At 50.8% G+C, this 19,714-nt stretch overlaps 6 protein-coding genes across 6 annotated transcripts; 4 read left to right on the top strand and 2 right to left on the bottom strand.

The window, feature by feature from the left end:
- The first annotated feature begins 177 nt into the window (after positions 1-177).
- On the top strand, positions 178-1,065 carry NCU01043 (hypothetical protein). Its single transcript, XM_956562.2, has 3 exons — positions 178-290; positions 369-470; positions 537-1,065. The coding sequence occupies exons 2-3, from the start codon at positions 381-383 to the stop codon at positions 744-746; spliced, it is 300 nt and encodes a 99-aa protein (XP_961655.2). The 5' UTR covers positions 178-290; positions 369-380; the 3' UTR covers positions 747-1,065.
- A 1,045-nt stretch (positions 1,066-2,110) lies between these two features.
- Positions 2,111-3,344, top strand: NCU01042 (hypothetical protein; the record flags this gene model as incomplete). Its single annotated transcript, XM_956561.3, has 2 exons — positions 2,111-2,347; positions 2,514-3,344. The coding sequence occupies 2 exons, from the start codon at positions 2,111-2,113 to the stop codon at positions 3,342-3,344; spliced, it is 1,068 nt and encodes a 355-aa protein (XP_961654.3).
- NCU01041 (mitochondrial metalloendopeptidase OMA1) lies at positions 2,672-5,608 on the bottom strand. The gene is made up of 3 exons (XM_956560.3): positions 4,131-5,608; positions 3,305-4,059; positions 2,672-3,156 (listed from the first exon to the last, which is right to left on the bottom strand). Exons 1-2 carry the CDS (start codon positions 5,304-5,306, stop codon positions 3,913-3,915), a joined length of 1,323 nt encoding a protein of 440 aa, XP_961653.3. The 5' UTR covers positions 5,307-5,608; the 3' UTR covers positions 2,672-3,156; positions 3,305-3,912.
- A 1,219-nt stretch (positions 5,609-6,827) lies between these two features.
- Positions 6,828-10,482, top strand: NCU01039 (hypothetical protein). Its single transcript, XM_956558.3, has 7 exons — positions 6,828-7,627; positions 7,688-8,118; positions 8,171-8,465; positions 8,535-8,559; positions 8,614-8,816; positions 8,868-9,220; positions 9,277-10,482. The coding sequence occupies exons 1-7, from the start codon at positions 7,039-7,041 to the stop codon at positions 10,285-10,287; spliced, it is 2,907 nt and encodes a 968-aa protein (XP_961651.3). The 5' UTR covers positions 6,828-7,038; the 3' UTR covers positions 10,288-10,482.
- A 1,018-nt stretch (positions 10,483-11,500) lies between these two features.
- NCU01038 (hypothetical protein) lies at positions 11,501-13,546 on the top strand (the record flags this gene model as incomplete). The annotated part of the gene is made up of 4 exons (XM_956557.3): positions 11,501-12,038; positions 12,110-12,494; positions 12,555-12,733; positions 12,789-13,546. The coding sequence occupies 4 exons, from the start codon at positions 11,501-11,503 to the stop codon at positions 13,544-13,546; spliced, it is 1,860 nt and encodes a 619-aa protein (XP_961650.3).
- A 1,322-nt stretch (positions 13,547-14,868) lies between these two features.
- On the bottom strand, positions 14,869-19,044 carry NCU01036 (DUF907 domain-containing protein). The gene is made up of 2 exons (XM_956555.3): positions 15,788-19,044; positions 14,869-15,729 (listed from the first exon to the last, which is right to left on the bottom strand). The coding sequence occupies exons 1-2, from the start codon at positions 18,052-18,054 to the stop codon at positions 15,696-15,698; spliced, it is 2,301 nt and encodes a 766-aa protein (XP_961648.2). The 5' UTR covers positions 18,055-19,044; the 3' UTR covers positions 14,869-15,695.
- Positions 19,045-19,714: the final 670 nt, after the last annotated feature.

Raw genomic sequence — 19,714 nt, 5'->3', positions numbered from 1 at the left:
CAAGAGCTCTCAGCATCAGCCAACTTTATCCTTTGCCTCAAGAGGGGTTTAACCTCCATGCAAGCGCAATGCAAGATATATGTAGAATATATGGGCTTTTTAATTTTATCCCGGATGTCCGATAGGGACCCAGATTTCTTCTCTAGAGGCGTATATATCTGAACACCTAGCCCTCTCCCCAAGTGTTCACCCCCGGATTCCGCCAGGATAGATCGACTTGATTTGTATCAACAACACCAGTTGTTTCACGACGCAGCCTTCCAAAAAGAAGAGTGAAGATTTTACATCGTGTGGGTTCCCATCCAAAGTAGAGGTATGCAAGAGGCCAAATGAGTTCCCAGTTAAAAGCTCACCTCTTTCACAAACAGAACACAGGGAAAATGCCGACTCCCAGCCTTGGACCATTGAACGTGGCCATTATTGCCCTCCATAGAGGTTATTATGACCTTCTCTTAGTGTTGAGTGCAGAAGTAAGTCATCCATTTGCAGGACCCTCTTTCAACGGCAGCACTGGACTAACACTCACGAATCTTTAGCACATACAAATGAGAACGACTTTACAGGCCCTCCGAGACACTCTTCGTGGCTTGTTAGCTTTGCCAGATCACTTGCACCCATCAAATTGGGTCACTGAGACGGCGCGTATACTTCAGGAGGCTATGGAAGTAGAAGAGCGCTTGGATTTCATTACCGAGATGATGGTAGCGGTTACTCGCCGTATCGAATTCCTAGAACAATTAAGATAATACTTCCGACCGCTACTACCTTTTGGATTGATCAAGGAAGATACATCTACGAATTGAGTCATTCCTCATGTTGGTTTACGGAGCGTGGAGGAAACTGCTCCGTTAGGTGTCAAGGAGCAACATAGCTGCGAATTAACTCAAAACCGGAGAGACCAAAGACCTGTCATGGGAAAAATTTGATCAAGTTCGCGGCTGGAAAGAGTACAGTAGTACCCGACATGAATAACGGAACACGTCTCCGCGGATAGCGGCAAGAGGCGCGAGTTCCTTCCACCCACCAAAGAGATGATATTGATGCAAATGATGGCTCCTTCCTTCCAGATAGCAATATATCCATATCGTGATACACATCTACACATGCTCCTTCCCAGCTCGTTTTGTGACTGATGCTTATTGATCATTCATTGTCCAATGATCGTCTAAAGTACAGATACCATGTGATCGAGGAAGACCTGCGTGCTCCTCCCAGCCAGGTTCTTGTTCTTCCGTCTGTCGAAGAAACTTTCTTCATCTACCGAGATCAGCAATGTCAGGCATGAGGCGATCATTTGGGGCCATGTACCTACCTGTCTATATCCGTCTTCACCATCGATGAGTTGAAATATTGTATTTCAGATAGCCAGGTGACGTCGACCTCGGGTCATCCAAAGCTACCAAATCGTGACTAATTGAGATGGCGCACAATCGAGATCGAAACCAACATCGAGCATACCACCTCTACGTTTTGCCACACCTTCAGAAGGAGGTGATGTTGGCAGTCGCCGAGGAAGTCGTAAAATCACGGTATAGAAACAACGGATTCCCGAGGGGTCGGTCGCCAAGGGAACCCGTCAATCAGAATATTTCTTCCTTTCCGATCCACAAAACGCCTCGCCGGTATCGACAGCTCGAACGCTCCGAAAGTGCCTACGTTCTTGAGCTGGTTGAGATGCCGCGGGCGTAGCATCGACTACGACGGCGAGGACCAGCGAAGTGTTAAGCAAACAGTCACCTTGATATGGGCAAAAGATTCCTTCAAGGCAACCGGCTATACTGGAAAGTTGGCCCAAAAATATCAGAAGTCACCCAAAGTCCGTCCTAGAGGACGTCTGTGCCCAGAACTTTACCTTCACTCTGCCCTCAGATCGGATGGAAGGTCTTGAAACACGCTTTTTTTTCGCTTCTGTCAAAGAAGGGGCAGCCACAAACCCTTGACCTTCGTTTCACTTTTTCGCAAACTTTCGCTCCAAACACTGACCGCCAATCCTTTTGCGGTCAACAAGCAAGCAACTATTTTCTGCCCCGGAGCAGGGCAGGATCCTTCTCCCGGCGCAACCCCCGCACCAGTTGATCGAGCACCACCGCTACTCGCGACAGTCGCCAAGATGGTGAACTCCCTCCTTGCCTGGACTGAGGATGAGCTCCAGTACCTAAAAGCCGTCCTGCGATGGAAGGATTCGCCCTCGGAAGAATACAAGCGACTTTCCGATAGTGGCGCAAATGATGCGCTCTCCAACCTCGATCCGCACAATTCGACATCGTCACAAGAACCCAAACAAGAGGAAATCAAGATCCTCATTCTCGGCGCAGAGGGAGTAGGAAAGACGACACTCGTTCAGAAGGTAAGCAGGAATGCGCTAACCCCTCCCCTTCTCGATCACTATTTGTTCGTTTGATGGCAAACACATTCGGGCACCGACAAGATCAACGGCGACAACGATTCCGAGTATAGAATCATGATCTTCCCCACCTCTTGCACAAGCAGCTTCTAACGCAAGTTTCTTCCAGTTCTCCAAAACTCATCGCCACCCCTCCACCTCAAAACCCAACCGATTCCTCCTTCCCCTCCCCTCAGATAGCTCTTCCAGCGGCGAAAACTCAACGGTCTACACCCTCCACACCCTCGAGCTCCCCCACCCCTGGTCTACCACCACGCGCACCACGCACCCGCATCTATGGACACGCACTCTCACCGAGTACGATGGCGCCCTCATCGTCTACTCCGTTACCGATCCATCCTCCCTACAACATGCCGTATCCATCGCCTCCGCCATCTGTGAGCACTTTGCCTCCCTCCCACAGTTCAGCGAGAACTTGGTGCCCTTTAACAAACCGATCGGCCGAGGATCCAAGGCGCATTATCTCCACCTCAAAAAGACAACCAGAAACGTGGTCAGAGAATTCGCCATGGTGATGGTGGGAAACAAGAACGACGTGGATATCCTGGGCGGCGCTGCTATTGCTGCTACTGCCGCTGCCGCTGCTGGTTCACTGAGCGGACTCGGACTCGGACTCAGTGAAATTGGAGAGAGGAAGGTGTCAACAAAGGAAGGGAAGGAAGCCGCCAAGAAGCTGACACTGGGTGAGTCGTGGTTTGAGACGTCGGCGGGTGTAACGGGGGAGAATGTTGATGCGGTTTTTGAGCAGGTGGCTAGGGAGGCGGTGAGAAATAGGAAAGAGTATAAGGAGAAGAAGGGTGAGATTGAAAGGGGTGGGAGCGAGAGTTTGTTAAAGAGGGATTCGGAGGTGGCGAGTACGGCGACGAAGAGTAAGGTGGGTGGATTGTGGAAGAGTCTTACCACGGGGTGGTTACCGTTGTTCGGGAAGAAGAGAGGTTAGGACGAAAAGAAGTGTGGTGGCATTGCTTTGCTTCCTGGAGTAGGATTCGGTCCCTGGTAAGAGCCTTTGAATGAGGATGACACTCTGATCGTGGAATCTGAGTAACCTTGACGAAGCATGAAAGGGGAAGCAGAGGGAATTATGGTTAGGGAACCGGACAAAGGTGTTAATTGTGTTTTGAGCGAAGATACCCCGAAGATGCGTTGCATTCAGATTCAAATACCAGATACCGAGACTAATCAGAGGCTAAGCCAGTTACTAGGTATGGGCATGGAATATCCTGGTGGGCGGCGGATAGTTTCTATGTGTGAAAGAAACTGGGATGTCGCCACCTGAGACTTGTTACTGGCCTCCCGCCGTAGGAATTTCATTTGTACAAAAATGCTGTGGTCTAATATCTCCTCAACCTTATTGTACTCTCCAAAGTGTTGTATGCCCAATAATCCATGATATTCCCAAAAAGAAAGATCAAACGCCTCGCTGCCTATGATATCACTTCCGCCCATTGGTACCCTTGTTTATGCGATCACGCCGTTATCCAGAAGTAGATAGAGTCTCTGAAGCGAGTCTAATATTGGCGAATTTCTATGGCACCATTCAACAACGCCTGCCTGAAGAGGTCCGCAAACGAGGAAGTAGTACGGCAATCACTCCTCTCTCTCTTTTCCAGGGCTTCTGGCAACCACTCTAGAATCTTTTCGATTCTGTTCGAGTGCTGTGCCGACAGTGTCAGTACCATTCTCAACAATCAATGAACCGACACGAGCAAGTGGAGCTCAAACTTACCGAAGGATGCGTGCTCATCCACTCGGGCACTTCTCCTTTTGACATCCTATCCATCTTCTCCCAAAACGTTACCGCCTCCCGCGGATCATAGCATGCCTCCGCCATCATCATCAAGCCGATATAATCCGCCTCGCTCTCCTGCTTGCGGCTCATCGGGTTCGAGATCGCAGTGTCGAGCGCCCACGCGCCCGCAAACTGGGCGATGATGGCCCCAAGTCCCAAAGCGCCGCAGAGCACCACCAAACTATAAAGCAAGATATTCAGGCCCAGGGTTTGCGACATGCGCTCGCCAACATGGTCGGCGACGTTATGCGCAATCTCGTGACCGAGCACCGTCGCCAACTGCGAGTCTGTCCTAGCTAGGTTCAATATCCCGCTGAAAACAAACACCTTCCCCCCGGGCAAAACGAACGCGTTGGCCTTGTGCGGATCATCAATCACGAAAATCTCCCATTTTTCGTCTTTCATGCCGCTAAAGGGAATCAGCTTCGCCATCACCCGCTTCACGCGCTGCGTGCGCCAGTCCCAGTCAGGCAGGATGGCGACGCCTTGCTTTTGCAAATCGTACAGTAAGCGGCGGAAGGAAAGTTCGCCGGCCTCGAGTACCAGCTTGCGCGAGTAGATGTTGAAGCGCGTACGGCCCGAAACGGGCACCGTCTCGAGGTTGATGAAGTAGAAAATGACGGTTCCCGCGACGCAGAAGACCAGAAGATATTTGGTGTTTTGGTGCCGTGCGGCCCTCTTGAGGTCTTGGTTCGTGAAGAGCGGGTCGGCGTAGCGGCGGTGGACACCGTAGGGGTCGGCACGCTCGTTAAAGGAGCGGTTCCACCAGTCTGAGGCGGAACGGCGTTGTTGTGCCCATGGAGGAGGGCCGGTGATTGGGGGTAGGCGGGTTGTCGTCGGTCGCCATGGTGTTGGCGTCGGTGTAAAGGTAGGGCTCGCTACACATCGCCGGTAGGCTCGGGGCTGTTGGAAGGTTGGGTTGTCGTGTATGATGCTTCGGCTGGCTTGTGAGGTGACCGCTGTCGGAGATAATGCTGCGCTGAGGCATGCGCATGTTCGAAAAGCTCTAGACGTAGCAGCGACTGCCTGGATGCCTACAACAGCTGCGAGACCGGTCCGTTGCCCGATCACTGTGGAAGCTACACCAAGCGATGGTCGGAGATTAGGAAGCATAGTATGGAATATGAAAGTGTCGCAAATTGTATATGTTACTTTCAACAAAGGTCAAGAACTCCTAGGTACAGCATGCAAACGAACGAGACCGTTTTGGAAACGTAGTTCGACACATGGTAGAAAGCAAGGCTAAAGGAGGGTTTCAGCCACGATAACGTGGCTTCGATAGGATGTGTTATTCAAAGTGAAAGGTGCTGTTTGCTGACTTCGCTGCTGTGCACTGATGCGGTGGAATTCCGGCGAAGGTGGCAGATGAAAGGCCGGAATCTGACAAAATGACAGGCCCGTGACATGAAGACAAAGGGAGCTTCCACAAGCTCCGTCATCGCGCAGGGAGCGGACGACGTTCGGCAGGCAAGGATAGGTGGGAGAGCCGAAGGCTTGGCATTGGTGGAGCCAGCCGCGATAAGCTGAGATACATAACGCATCAAGCGGGCAGGTCTTGGCAGGAGTGATGGTGCGTCTGGTATGTCTTCCGTCTTCTTCCAATGAAGGCCATTCATAACCTTCAACTGTGAGAGAGTTGAGAGTTGACAAAGACGGACTGTCTCTTCTCACCCCGTCATTTCTACCTTGCCGATAATATCCAAGACGAGCGCAATGCCTCAAATGACAAAAAAAAAAATCATAGACTTGTTTAGCGGGACACGGTACGAGCATTCAAAGAAGCCGCCAATGTTCAGCAACTTCAGCCGTCGGGTCATGAAGCTTCTAGCCCTTTGGAAGGATTCCCAACAATGGCCTTGAGGCTCGGAGGATTGGTATTCTACCCGATACACATGTCGAGCGGGATCATGCGACCTCATGCCCGGGTTGGGTTGGGGTATCACGACATGCGCTCGCGGTCCATGCCGTCAGCTACCTAGACTCCGCGGAGGTGCGGTGGTACCAGCGTGGATTGTGCCTCAACAACCTCGTGTCTAGTGTTGATCAAAGGATTGGATGTTGGTAATGCCTCAACCCTCATGGAATTACCATGGCCAGAGGCTTGTTCCCAACACTTGGTCTGCATGAATACCCCTCATGTTTGCATCTGTCACAGTGTTGCAAGCCCCGGTGCAATAATACGCCAGAAGGGGGCATACTACTTGAGTACCAGGTTCTGCTGGGAGAAGAGGTCAAGGTTAAGTTGCCTATGCCATACTGTGTCTCTTGCCGGTGTCGACACACTTTGTGTCGCTCCTTCTTTAGACAAAGGCTGTTGGTGATGGTTTGCAGAGTGCAGTTGCAGAGACCGAACCTAGCTCCTTCCCGATATTAATATTTCCACTCACTGCGGTGCAATCTCCGAGTGGCTTTCCCCAGGGATGGAGAAGCATCAATGGAAACGATTTTTTTTCACCAACGACACTCTCGGCCTCGCCCGGCTACATGTCGTCTGAGGCTTTGGTCAAATTTGGTTTGTTTGCTTTACCTAAAATCACCCCCTGCCCGATGCCCCAGTCCCCCCTCCCGTTCGGCCTCCCGGTATAAGTCCTGTCTCACCCCAAAGTCAGTTCCGTCTACTACACAAACGTGGTGGTTGCGCGCCGCGATATACGATTCGTTCTTGGTTTGTCCTCGCTGAGCAGCCTTGCTCACTTGCCTCTACTCCCCCCCTCACATGCACCGTGCCACTATCGCACGGCATTCCGGCTTCTCTTGAGTGCTGACATTCCCAGAAAATAACTAGGCCAGGGTGACATTTTTGGTCCCGTCAGCCTGGATCAAGGTAGATTAGCCTGGGCCAACAATGGTTTATACGGCCCCCCATCCTCTTGCTGTCGAACCCATGAGCAACAAAGTCGATACAACGATCCCAGACTCACCCTCAAGTCTTCCTCAGACACCCCGCAACACCAAATTTTCGTGGGTTTCTGGCAAAAGAAACAAAGTTCTCAGGCGTATTGCTCTGTTCAAGCCGCCCAAGATGGCGCCACCCATGATCGCCTCGATTTCATCTACGCCTACAGACAATCAACACATCGGAACGGAGTGTGTCTCCACCCAGCATGAGGAAGCTGCTCGCTCTGTTTCCCCCGATTCAGCGTTAATCGGCATGGGCCACGATGGAACACACGGAGAGGGATTGCAGTCGCCGCCGCCGGCGTCCAACCCACAATATCAGTACCAGAGCGCTCCCTCGCCGGCATCGTACCCGCAGTTTCCAAAGGAGGCGGACATGGGCCTCTATGCTACTTACCCTGCACCTTTCTCCGGAGGATTCGATTCATACTCGCCGCCACCCATGGGAATGTACGGAGTATCGCCCACAACACCTCAAGTGATTAACTTCCAGAATTGGGGACAGGCAGATGATGTCCAGTGCTTGATGAGTTCCCGTATGTAAATATCATGGCCCATCGTACTCCACTTTCTCCGTAACTAATGTCCATACTTAGCTCAAACCCCCTTCACCCCATTCGGACAGCCACCTTTTGCACAGCCAGTCTATGGACAAGCAGGACAGGGACAGCCGCCCTATGCACAGCCGCCCTTCGAATGCTCTTCCCAGCGCGGCCCGTATCGCGACAAGGTCAGCTGGCTTGGGATAACGTTGTGGTCCCTGTCCATTTTTTCAACCATCGGGAGCGGGATCTGGTTGGGTGTCGCCTTGATTCAGCCGAAATGGGGAAAGACAGTTTCCTCCGCTCATGGAGCCCTTCCACCGTCGACAGCTTCTTTACTCACTGCCCTGATTGCCAAGTTGATCGAAACCTCCTTCGTTGCCGTGTTTGTTGCCTCTGTTGGCCAGATCCTTACGAAAAAGGCCTTTGATGTTGGCAACAGAGGTGTTACGTTGGGCGAGTTCGGCATGAAAAACTGGGTTGTTGTAAGTCTTCGACACAACCTATTTGCCAGTACCCTTGCTAACTGTTCACAAGTCGCCAGGCTTGATGTTTACGAATATTAGATCCTGGAAGAAAGTGGGATTTACCCCTTTGGGTGTTCTATGTATGCTCGCCACCCTCGTTGCCGTGTTATACACCACAGCCTCGGACGCTCTCGTTGCTCCCAAATTGAAATGGGGCAAACCCGAAATGATCGTCATGAAGAATTACGCCATGGCTAGCTATGGGAACGTACAGTTCGTCAAGCAAAGTTGTCATCTGCCGGATGGGCTGCTGGCCGATGACCAGAGCCAAGATAGTTGTCTTGCTGCGTCTCTCTCAGGTTTCTGTACGTCAAGAGCAACGCCATCCCTCCAGCACATTTCCGGGAAATACCATTAGCTAACTGCCAGTGTAGCATATAATAACTTCCAAGCCTTCCTGTAAGTCGTATAGCATCAGGTATTTCGTATACTTTGCATACTAACGGCTTTTAGGTCCACATGGTCAGACTTTGGCCGGAACAACACAAAGCCAGAGGGACGTTACATGTACAACAGGCCCCCAGTAACAGCAACGCTCTATGACAATGTCACTGTCACAGGGACGTGGATTAATACCGAACATAGTGACCCCATGGCAAGCTACGAGAAGTACAAAAGAACTATTAACAATGTGACTCTAGCAGTTCCTCATCCTGGTAAGATCATCCCATAATCAGCTTCGCAAACACATGCCTAACTATGTGCAGGGGTGTACGACGCAGCAACAGATCCTGTTAATGAAATACTTCAGCCCAGCGATCTTTCCGGAGTCGGAGAATACAGGTTAGCGGCAAGCGCGGTCAGCCCGGCGCTGAATGTCCTTTGCGTGGGGATGACCGAAGAGGAGCTTGCGCCTCTTGTATACACAACATGGCCTCATGCCAACTTAACGGACGCGGAGCTCCCAGGCGAAAAGACAGGTGGGTTGAATTGGTTAGACGATGTCCCTCCATCCAGCGAAAGTGAATGGGTCAATGGAACTCTTCTCAATGCCACCGTTGTGGATGACATATTTAGATGGGGCAAAGGCTACCAACGACGACCACCGGTCTTTCAGAGGGTAAGCGTCTTCTCAATCATTTCAATAGATCACGCTAATCAAATCCGGGTGGGCAGTTTCCGTCAGAATACAACGTGATTATCAATGCGACAGTCGCAGGTTCAAATGACTGGACCCACAAGTCAGGCTCTGTCTATACACTCGTCAACAACAATGCCACGGACGACTACACGTTGTGTGAGATCCGATCGTGGCTCTCCATCAACTGTTCAACGCATCTCAACATCTCAGGGACGACCGGCGCTCATATGTCGGCAAACTGTGAAGATGAACACGATCCAGTCAGCTACCGCAAGTCAGTCCCGGGCGCTGTGGAACTGGATGAGTCTGACTGGAAGTGGTTAGCGCAATCATGGCAGCTAGCCATTTATATGAACTCCGGGTTGACGACCCTAAACTCTTCACGAGATCGCATACTGACTGCACTACCTTTGGAGGATCATCATCTCCCCAACAGAGTGCCATCCCTCGCTGAAGTCCTGGCGGCACTTGTCAGCCCGACATTGATCTCTGGCTCTATAAAGACGCCTGTTGTTCACTATTGGCACCCAGAGACAACACCAGTTGTTTTGCCGGGATGGGAGAACAACTTTAACGCTTCAATCACGAAACAAGAGTACACATCGGGCTCTGCTATGGATTGGCAACGCGCATTTCTAACAATCCTGATTATGGGGTTTTTACTAAACTTGTTTTGCTTGGTTCATTTGTTCATTCAGCTCAGGGGTCGGCCACTTACCGACTTCACAGATCCCGCAAACTTGTTTGCCCTGGCCATCAATTCTCCTCCCAGTCAGGCACTCAGCGGAACATGTGGAGGAGGACCCACGGGTTATCAGTTGGATGTGCCATGGCGTATCGGCTACTCAGAACAATCAAACCACTACTTCTTTGAAGAAGCAACTGAAAAGAGGCAGAGGCTCAAGAGGAAGAAGGCAATTGGCCGTCGGCATATGGTCACTTCGGATATGGAGCTGGTAGACTTCAAAGATGGCGATACCAAGGCAAAGATGGATGACCCGAGGCAGAGCTATGTCAAGTTGAGTAACCATAAGAGCTGGTTGTAAGGGTATTTAGCCGGAAATAATGATGCTGATTCGGGACGGGACATGTCGCAGCATGGATATCTGCTGTCGGTAACACAAGGTGAGGTAATGAATCATAACACATGATTTTGCACCTCTATCCTCCATTCCCCCCTTTGTTTCTGATGCTTCGTCGTCAATTGATGTCACCGATACTCGAAAGCGAGTATCGTCTGCGGATAGTCCCTCACGATCCAGAGTGGATAACAAGACGATGTGCAACTTGCAAGGGGTGTGGTACAAGCAACCCAAAGGGTCCATTGACCGCGGAATGAAGCACAACTGATGCTACCTGCACAATCAGCCAGGATTTTCCCCGCTGGTATAGTAGGAGAGTTCTGCTCGAAGGGCAAATGGCTTATCGACATGGGAATATCCGCGCGAACCACGTATGGAAGACCAAAGGCCCGGTTCATTTGGCACCGATAAAAATCACATATTGCCGTCCCGCGCTTATCCTTTCGGTCTCTATCAGGAATTCAAGTAGCTTGCGGGGTTCCATACCCCGGACTGCATTGGAAATGAAGTTGTACTTTCGGCCGCGTCGTCTACCGACATCCAGGGGTAAGCAGATAGCTTAAAGATTTCAATGTGGAAAAAAATGGAACGTAGTGCACATTGGTATTGGTTCTTTTACTACTTTTACGAGCTTATGGTGGCAATCTTGATCAGACTGCGGGTGTGAATATGTACACCCTAACCTCACCGAGACAGATCGACGATAGTGCAATGACCAGTCCCATGGGAGTCACCCATCATCACGTCCATAAAGAGAAAACCCAATGATCACGATTATGTACCACTTGGTACATTAACAATAGACCTACATTCCACTTGTTGTTGAACAGCTGGAGAATGTTAACCCTTCCTCGGAGCCCATTTTATGGGAAGTAAATTCTCCAAGTCGCTGTCTTTTTCCTAAACACTTCACTACTTTCGATAAGTAACCTTCCAGTCACGCATCCCTAGCGTAGACACCACTCAAACCGATTGTTAAACACACCGTTAGTTTTTAGGCTCAGTCTTCCTATGTCGTCCAAGATGACCACATCCCTAACATAAAAAGAACCAGTGTATGTCCCATGAGAAGCTGCTCGCTTGATGCAAAGATCATCATCCTTCAGGGCGGTTCACGGTAATAGGCAAGAGCTCTGCGCCGCTGCTACACTGGTCCCACACACCCGACAAGAAAAAGATGAGGTTCATTCTCTTCCTCCTAGCGGGCGTCACCCACCTCGCTCTTTCCACCGCCAAACAAAACTGCCCCCTCTACGGCCCGCTCTTCCCCAAACCAACCAACCTGCTCCAAAATGCAGCCATCCAAGCGGCCGCAAAATCCTTAGACGAGATCTTCCTCAAGTACATCGACCACGACAACACCACAGGCGCAGACCACTTCTCGTACGCAGTCGAGGTGTTTTCAGGGAGCGAAGACACACCGCTATGGTCGCACTACTGGACCGCGCCGAACCTGGGGGTGTTCAACTCGACGGGCGTCAGCAGAGTCGATACCCATACAGTCTTTAGGATAGGCAGTATTACCAAGATCTTTACGGTGTTGGCATTTCTGGCGACGGTGGGTGATCGAGTGTGGAATGATCCGGTCACAAAGTACCTACCGGAGCTGGCAAGGTTGGCGGAGAAGACGCCGGGTGGGTCGATGATGGTGCCGGATTGGGAGGAGGTGACGTTGGGAAGTTTGGCTAGTCAGACGAGTGGGCTGATGCGGGACTGTAAGTTATAGCCCTCTTCCCTGACGACAAGACGAGACCGGGAGCTGAGCTAACTTTCGTGATGTGCAAAGACGCCCTCTTAGGAGAATTGGCATATGAAGTCCCCCTCGAATATCTCTACAAAATAGGGTTCCCGCCTCTCCCACTCGAAGAATTTCCGCCATGTGGTACCCTCCCTACCTGCAACAGGGACCAGCTATTTGCTGGATTGGGGAAGTTACCTCCTTCGTTCCCGACATCGTCGACGCCAGCCTACTCGGACATTAGCTTTGCCCTCCTTGGTTATGTTGCCGAGCGCATCACCGGAAAGCCTTTCAAGACTCTCGTGCAGGATTCAGTGTTGACGCCATTGAATCTCACGCATACGTTCACGTCGGCGCCGGATGACTCGCTGGGAATTATTCCGGGAAATCGACACTCGACGTCATGGGCGTTTGACTTGGCGGAGGAAGCTGCGTGAGTAGCGCTGGAGTGCGCTGTTGGTAAAGGAGCCGTGAGCTTACTAGCGCGTCACAGAACAGGAAATATGTATACCTCGGCGGGTGACATGTCCTCGCTCGGCCGCGCAATCATGCGCTCAGCACTGCTCAAACCTGCCGTAACCCGTCGGTGGCTGAAGCCATCTGTGTTCACATCGGACCCAAAGTCAGCTGTTGGCATGCCATGGGGTATCCGACAACTTGACATAGGCTCCAGTACGTTCATATTGACCTCTTTGTCGCTGACCACCGCTAACTCATTTCTCCCTAGACCAGTCCTTCCAGATAACCCACGCCTTCAACAAACTCGGCTCTCTGGGAGCCTACACCTCCCTCCTCGCCATCATCCCCGACCTCGACATTGGCTTCTCCATCCTCGCCGCCGGCGATCCGCCTCCTGGCTTAGCAATGTATATCGCCGACACTTTAACAATCACTTACCTCTCAACGATGACGTACGTCGCTCGTACCGAGGCCGGCCGGATGTTCAGCGGTCAGTACCGGTATATGGGTAACATCACGGTTGCTGTCCCTAATTCCCCTCCTACAAACTCCTCCAACTCAACCCCACCCAAGTACACCAATGGCACTATAATCGAAAGAAAAAGGTTGAATTCCTCCCTCACAATCTCCACCTCCCCCTCCACTCCTGGCCTCATCCTCGAGAACTGGATCTCCAACTCAACCGATATGTCCTTCTATGCCGTGGCCATCGGGTCTAACATCACGGACGAGTACCTGGACAAGATCAAACCATCCGTTCGTCTTTACCCAGCGGGCTTCTCTGAGATTTTACCAGATGGAAAGGGTAAGAGAGTCGCTTTCAAGGCCGTCTTCGAAGACTTGAGTCTGCCCGAACGGAAACCGGGGCTGCAAATGGGTACGGACTGTGCGACATGGGTTGGTGTGACGGGGGTGGTTTATGCCAGTCGGCCGTTGGATTTATTTACCTTCGAACTGGATGGGGAAGGGAAGGTGAAGGGGGTGGAGAATGGAGCGTTGAGGGTTTGGTTGGATAAAGTTGGGTGAGATGCCGGTAAGATGAGGTGGCATGACGGGAGAGGAGGAAGGAAGAAGCAATGGAGGGGGATCGAAGGAAGGAAGAAGGTGGCAAGAAGGAGATGTCCAAGGAATATTGGCAATCGAGGAGGAAAGCGATCGAGGGGGGCACGGATGGGTTGATGGACTCTGCATGAATGTCAAATGATGATTAGTGGCGAGTCACCCTAGTCACTTACACTTCTGGATCCCACTTTTCAACGGTGTGATATATCGTATTTACTAGCTTGAGGTCCTCGCTGATTGGTTATATTTGATTTGTATCTAGCTTTAAATCCCGAGCACTGTAACTGACCTTCCGGGCATTATCGTCAAAACCCACGACAGGTTCTCTGTACTGCACTGAAGCATCGCCTTTTCCATATTCGTTAGCCCCACTTTAATCCACTCGCCAACTCTACGAGGACACTCGCAAATATCAGCATTTTTACACTGACATATTATGATTTCAAGGCCACTATCTGATAGACAGATGGAATCAGTATCATATAGTCTGGTTCTTGTTCATAATTTAATATTGTAATTGTGCGCGATTCGGGACGCTTTTGCTTTGACTGCCCATTGCATGGGTGGATACCCACTCTTTGATGTATACCGCGAGCCCAGGTATGTCTAGGTGGTAGGTAGGTAGGTAACCCTGGGTGTGAGCTGCCCGGACTGAACTAGGTAGATGGTCACGGTCTCGCAAGTCGCAACACTACCTACCTATGCACCCACTGCACGGAATGAGGAAGTGGGAAAATTACCAACTCAAGGGAATGCACAACAAACAAACAAAAAAAAAAAAAAAAGAAGAAAGACGCAAAAAAAGGATTGAGGGACAGAACCACCATTTCCCATAAGGATATGTTCTTGGTGATAGTTGTTAAACGCATTTTCTTTATTTCCTTGATCTGAGTGAGGTCCGTCCGGGCCTTGCATATTCAACTGCGATGAGCGGTGTCTCTTCAACTTCTGTATGTCCATGGTCTTTTAGTTATTAATTTTATTTTTTTACTTTTTTTTAAAAAACAAATATATATATATATTTTTTTTAAATTTTTTTTTTTTTACCTGGCCTCACCCTCTGTTCATTCTCTCGGAAGGAAATTTGTGTCGTGACTCCGAGACCGGCAATCCTCACACCCACGGTTAAGTCCATGTCCATTTGAAAGGTTCCTACTCAGTGTTGCTGCACTGTGCTTTCGGTGGGCGTTACCATAACGTGGTATAACAAAAACTACTCGAAGCAAGGGATGGAAAGCCATGTGAGGTTCACACACTCAGCAGTTTGAAAATTTCACAGGTAAGATGGCCCATTGAAGTACGTGCTGATTAATTTCGATTTTTGTTCTTTTTTTCCACCCAGCCCAGCTTTAACCATGCTATGCTCAACTCCTTCTCAAATGTTTATTTTGCCTTCCTTGGGTATGGTCTTTGGATATTATACACATATGATGTTGATGTTTATAAGTTCGTTTGGGTATCCGTGATATATCACATAACTGCCACAAGCCGAAGTATTTATGGTATGTATCCTTCTTGTCTGCTTGAAGTTCTGATCGCAACCTTTCCGGTCGGTCATGTACTTAGTTCCAACGCTAACTATGTAGCGTGGTGTCTGTCTCCCATATTCTCGGGGTGACTTGCATTCCTCCTCCGGCCTTCTCTTACTGTCCACTACCCCAAGACGCCGTTGTGATGCCCTAGCATGATTTGAAGACAGACAAAGAGAAACGAAATAAAAACAAAAACAGAAAAACGTTCGACAAATGATAGTAGGAAAAGAACACTCTTTATCCGTGTATCCAACACGGTAGAGTATAGTGGGTGGTATAAAATTCGGGCCAAAAGCAAGGGGTCATACAATGACTTGAGGTAGGGAGGTACAACGAGCACACAAAAAGACTTTGCCTTCTTGAATGCTTTGTCTCCTCTATCCCGCCCACTTCTTGCGGAGGGGTGGAATATCCATGCCCAGAGCAGGAAGCTTCCCACAAACCAACCGACAAGTATACCGCCATCCGAGTGAAAAGTATCGCCGTCATGAAAATGGCTGCTCCGAAAAAACAAAAACTCCATTTATTCCCAAGGTCGTAAGAGGCGAAGATCATGGTATATTGCCAGTGAACTTCGATCGTTAATGCTCATAGCCGGCACCTCGTTGCCACGGGCTGTTTCAACCGTTAGCTTGCATTCGAATCCAGTCAAGATTCCACAGAACAAACATACCTTGCGTTATTGAGAGCCCTATACTGTGGCGTGAGGGTGGCGTTGCCGCCTTGTGGGCCACCGTACGGACTCGGTGACGGTCCTCGCGGATCAAAGTTCATACCTGGCTTCTCGCCATACTGAGGACCTTGGGTGTTCCGGCCTTCCGAAGGGAATAGCGGCATCGCAGGGTCAACCGGAGACTTTGGGGGAGCATTGGTGAAGTGTAGCCCAGCTCCACCAGCTGGCATACCGGGCTGAAGTTCAGTTTGACGACGAAGCGAATCCGAAGACATGGATTCCGCATCGTCATCGAGGTCGAGTCCCTTGAACCCGGACTTGTCTCCGCGAGCGGTCGCCGCAAGCGCATCCAGCTCGGTGGTCGTTGTAAGATGAGTCTGTGACTTCATGAAGAATGTCCTATCATCAGCCATGAACTGGTACCGATTATCGGGGTTCTCGCGGAAGAAGACGAAGATGGTAGAGCAGATGAGCATCAGCAGGTAAACCAGGGAGAAGATGGAGTTGGTAATCCACAAGATGAGGCCGATAACACCAGTGACAAGGGGCGGCTGGTTGAAGACTTCAGTGAACATTAGCAGGAAGATGGCGTTAATGAAGTTCATGACGCAAATGGCGATGTTGAACCAGTTGGTCTTCCTGTCCATCCAAGGGCGCATAACAGTAGCCGCGATTAAAGCGGCGGCTTCGATGATAAGGAAACCGACCGCCTGGGCAGTACCGTTATTTTGTCCGAAAGCGACGAACAGACCCTTGAGAATAGTATAGCCGAGAACAGGAACGATGAAGTAATAGGCCGAAGCTCGGAATTGGACGTAGAGGAAACCCCACTTGTTCAAGGCTTGAGGGTCGGAGAAGAGGATGTAAGCCGGGTTCTGGTGCATTACAACGGAGCGGCGCGCGATTCTGATAACCTTGAATGCGGCCCAGCCCAGGGTGACAAGCATACCCAGAAAGAAAAAGAGGGCTAGCACCATTTCAGCAGGCGAATCGTTTTGGGTAAACTCCCACATGCACATGACGGTCATGGCGGGGAAGCCAATAAGGGTGATTCTGAAGAGGATGCCCTTAAGAACGGTAAACCAGCCGTTTCGGAAATCGAGAAAGGTGTCGTGCTTCATCCAGCCCTTCTGTGCGGCCAACTCGCAGTATCCTTTCCAGCCAGCGACGCAAAGAATGGTAATGACGACGAGGACGCAGAAGAAGATCAAGCACGTCATGAACAAGTTGGTGGACTCGATATGGGCACGGAAAGCCGCACGCTGAATGCCATACACGACGTAGCTGCCGGTATCTGTTTGAATGTTTCCGCGCTTGAGGAGCTCGTGCTTCATGGCCTGCTCCATAGGTTCAGAAATGGTCCTGGGCATATACGACATCGAACGCCTGGCCAAATCCGCACCATAGTCCGCAACGTCCAGCGCACGCTTTTGAACTTGAACAGAGACTGTGGCCAAAGAGTCGAATAGCATCGAGGGAGTACCACCAGTCGCACGCTGATACCAGGTGAAAATGTCCTGCATGAAATTGACCTTGATAATGCCCATGCTCCACTGGAAATCCTGGGTCCATCCCATCACGGCAGGTGGCAGAGGAACACCGGTAAGTCCAAGCATGGCCTGGGCCTGGAAATAACCAAAGAGAGAGAGGGCGTTGGCGGCAACGTGCGATGCGGCATTGTGATGACCGAGGCCAGAAACGAAGGCAGATGACGTCAAGGCGAAGGTGGCAACGATGGCCGTAGCCCATTTGACACCAGCCAAGTCGACGGTTTTTCCGTTGGTAATTTCAGCTTCAACACAGGCAACTGTTTGACCGGCCTCGTCTCCATCTGTCATGTTGATCCTGACTCGTACTTTGGCATCGATATCGGGAAAGTTATAGGCAATGCTGGGAATCTGTGCAACAGCGTTCTTGTCGACGGGCAGTGTGAAGTTGAGAGGAATCTTGCCGGCCGTCATAGGGCACAAACCCAGCAAACCGGAGCTGCAGGGATCGACTTTGGCGGTGATAATTTCGTAGCCGTAGGCCGAGATGGCAACGTCGAAGATGATTTTGCCTTGGATGGTAGAGACGGCGACAATGTCAACATTGGCCCTGCCGCTTTCTGGAGTATAAACGACGTTAAACAGACTCGCGGAGAAGCCTGAGTTCGCTTGACATGTTTTTAGCGCCTGAGACGCCAGCTTCTGTTCGCCAAAGACGGGAGATACGAGGGCCGCGATCGACGCAAGGGCCGCTAGGGGCCGTGTTATCGAGAAGCGCATCTTGTTTGGTTTAGGTGATTTTCGAGTTTGTTGGTTTCTACGTTACCCCGAAGGGGTTACTGGGCGAGAGAAGCGATTCGCGGTCTTTGTCGTCGGCAGTTACTCGTTGGAAGATTGAAGGGCCTGGTATGGTTCGTTGGAGAAAGCTGGTTGAGGGTGATTGACACCGGTGTAAAGTTGAGCTGAGCTGATAGTCAAAGGAAGACTCCCAAATGTATCGCTATTATCCAACATGAACAATAGCCAAGAATCAAGATCGGATGAACAGCGGAGAACGCTTGCCAATGCACAAGGGGGCGTTATTGTTTGTCGTCGTCAAAGGCCGGCTTTCAGGCTGTTGGATCAAATCGAGTCGAGTCGAGTCCTCGTCGTCGCTCGTCGGGGTAGAACTGGGGAACAGCGAAGGTGGTTGGCCGTTTCAATCCAACTTGATCCGTGTCACGTTTCCACAACTGAAACGAGCGTGTTGAAGAAAAGCGAGGGTTGGTCGAGGAAGAGGCGAATGGCGCTGACGGATGTGAGATTTCGTCGTCGCGACAGTGCGGATCCGGTTTAGTTTCTGTTCGCCCGGTTAATGTGTGTGGTAAACAAACCCAAGGAGGAAGGAGGTTGTAAGGAATAGGAATAGAAGGGCTCAAGTTGTATTTCTGAAAGAAGGGGGGAGAAGAGGCCGGCAGAGGCAGCGGCACGATGCTGCTTGGGGACGGAGAACGCAACTGGGGGCGTAACTCCTTTGATTTGCAAAATAGAAAAAACGTGTGGGAGAAAGAAGGCAGTGTTGTGTAAGGAGTGAAAGAGGGTTGGTGTCGTAATGAGAGACAAAACAAAACCGGGAGGGCCTAGGAACGGGCGAAGGAGAGAGCTGGAGAGCGCAGAGGACGGGAGTGCGACAAGATTGGGGCCAGTGCTGAGATCGGGACCCGCCCTTGGCCAGGTACGACAAGGCACAAGGGAAGTGGAAAGGTAGCGCCCGCATTATGCAGCCCCGGGGAGATGAGGTGTGGCCCCACTAGCGGAGTACCTGCCTTCTGCACTCGGCACGTGCAGTTTGCCAGGTACCGTCTTAGCATTTTTGATGAGTTCCCACTCTTCAATTGTACATCGTCGCACTTTGACACAACGGGACCCTCGCTTTCCTCCTCTCGTGTTCTTCAGGGGCACTTTCCCTCACACAGCATCGAGGGACACTGTTGATGAATGCCAACGGGAGAGGTTGTACAGGGCAAGACCTGAGTAAACGTCCTCATCTCGACAGGCCTTGGCTGCTTCTTGGAATGTGCAAAGGCCGATCTTAGGTTGCTTCGTCATCAAGCAGCCGCATATGCGCTTCTCTTTTTTTGGTTGGCACTGCACTGCCCAAAATGCCTCCATTCTGCACCGACATGCATCGCAAGGAAGGACGGGCAATGCTGGATGATGGGCAACGTGAGATGGATGGTCCTTCATCTCCATGTTGCCACATTGATGTTAAGCGCTTCGGCACTCTATCCATAACAGTTATCAATCGCGCAGTCAGACAAAGACAGACAAAGGAGGAAAAAAAAAAGCTTTGCTCAACACTTCATTCTGTCAGGCTTTGGGGAATGCCAGTTAGGTCAGATGGAGAGACAAGGTACATTACATGCAATGCTAAAGTGCAACGAAATGCTGCAAGTAACAA

This window comes from Neurospora crassa, linkage group V (genome assembly GCF_000182925.2).
Source record: "Neurospora crassa OR74A linkage group V, whole genome shotgun sequence".
NCBI lineage: Eukaryota > Fungi > Ascomycota > Sordariomycetes > Sordariales > Sordariaceae > Neurospora > Neurospora crassa.
Note: the sequence above shows the minus strand (reverse complement) of the source record. Positions and strands in the feature narration are given on the sequence as shown.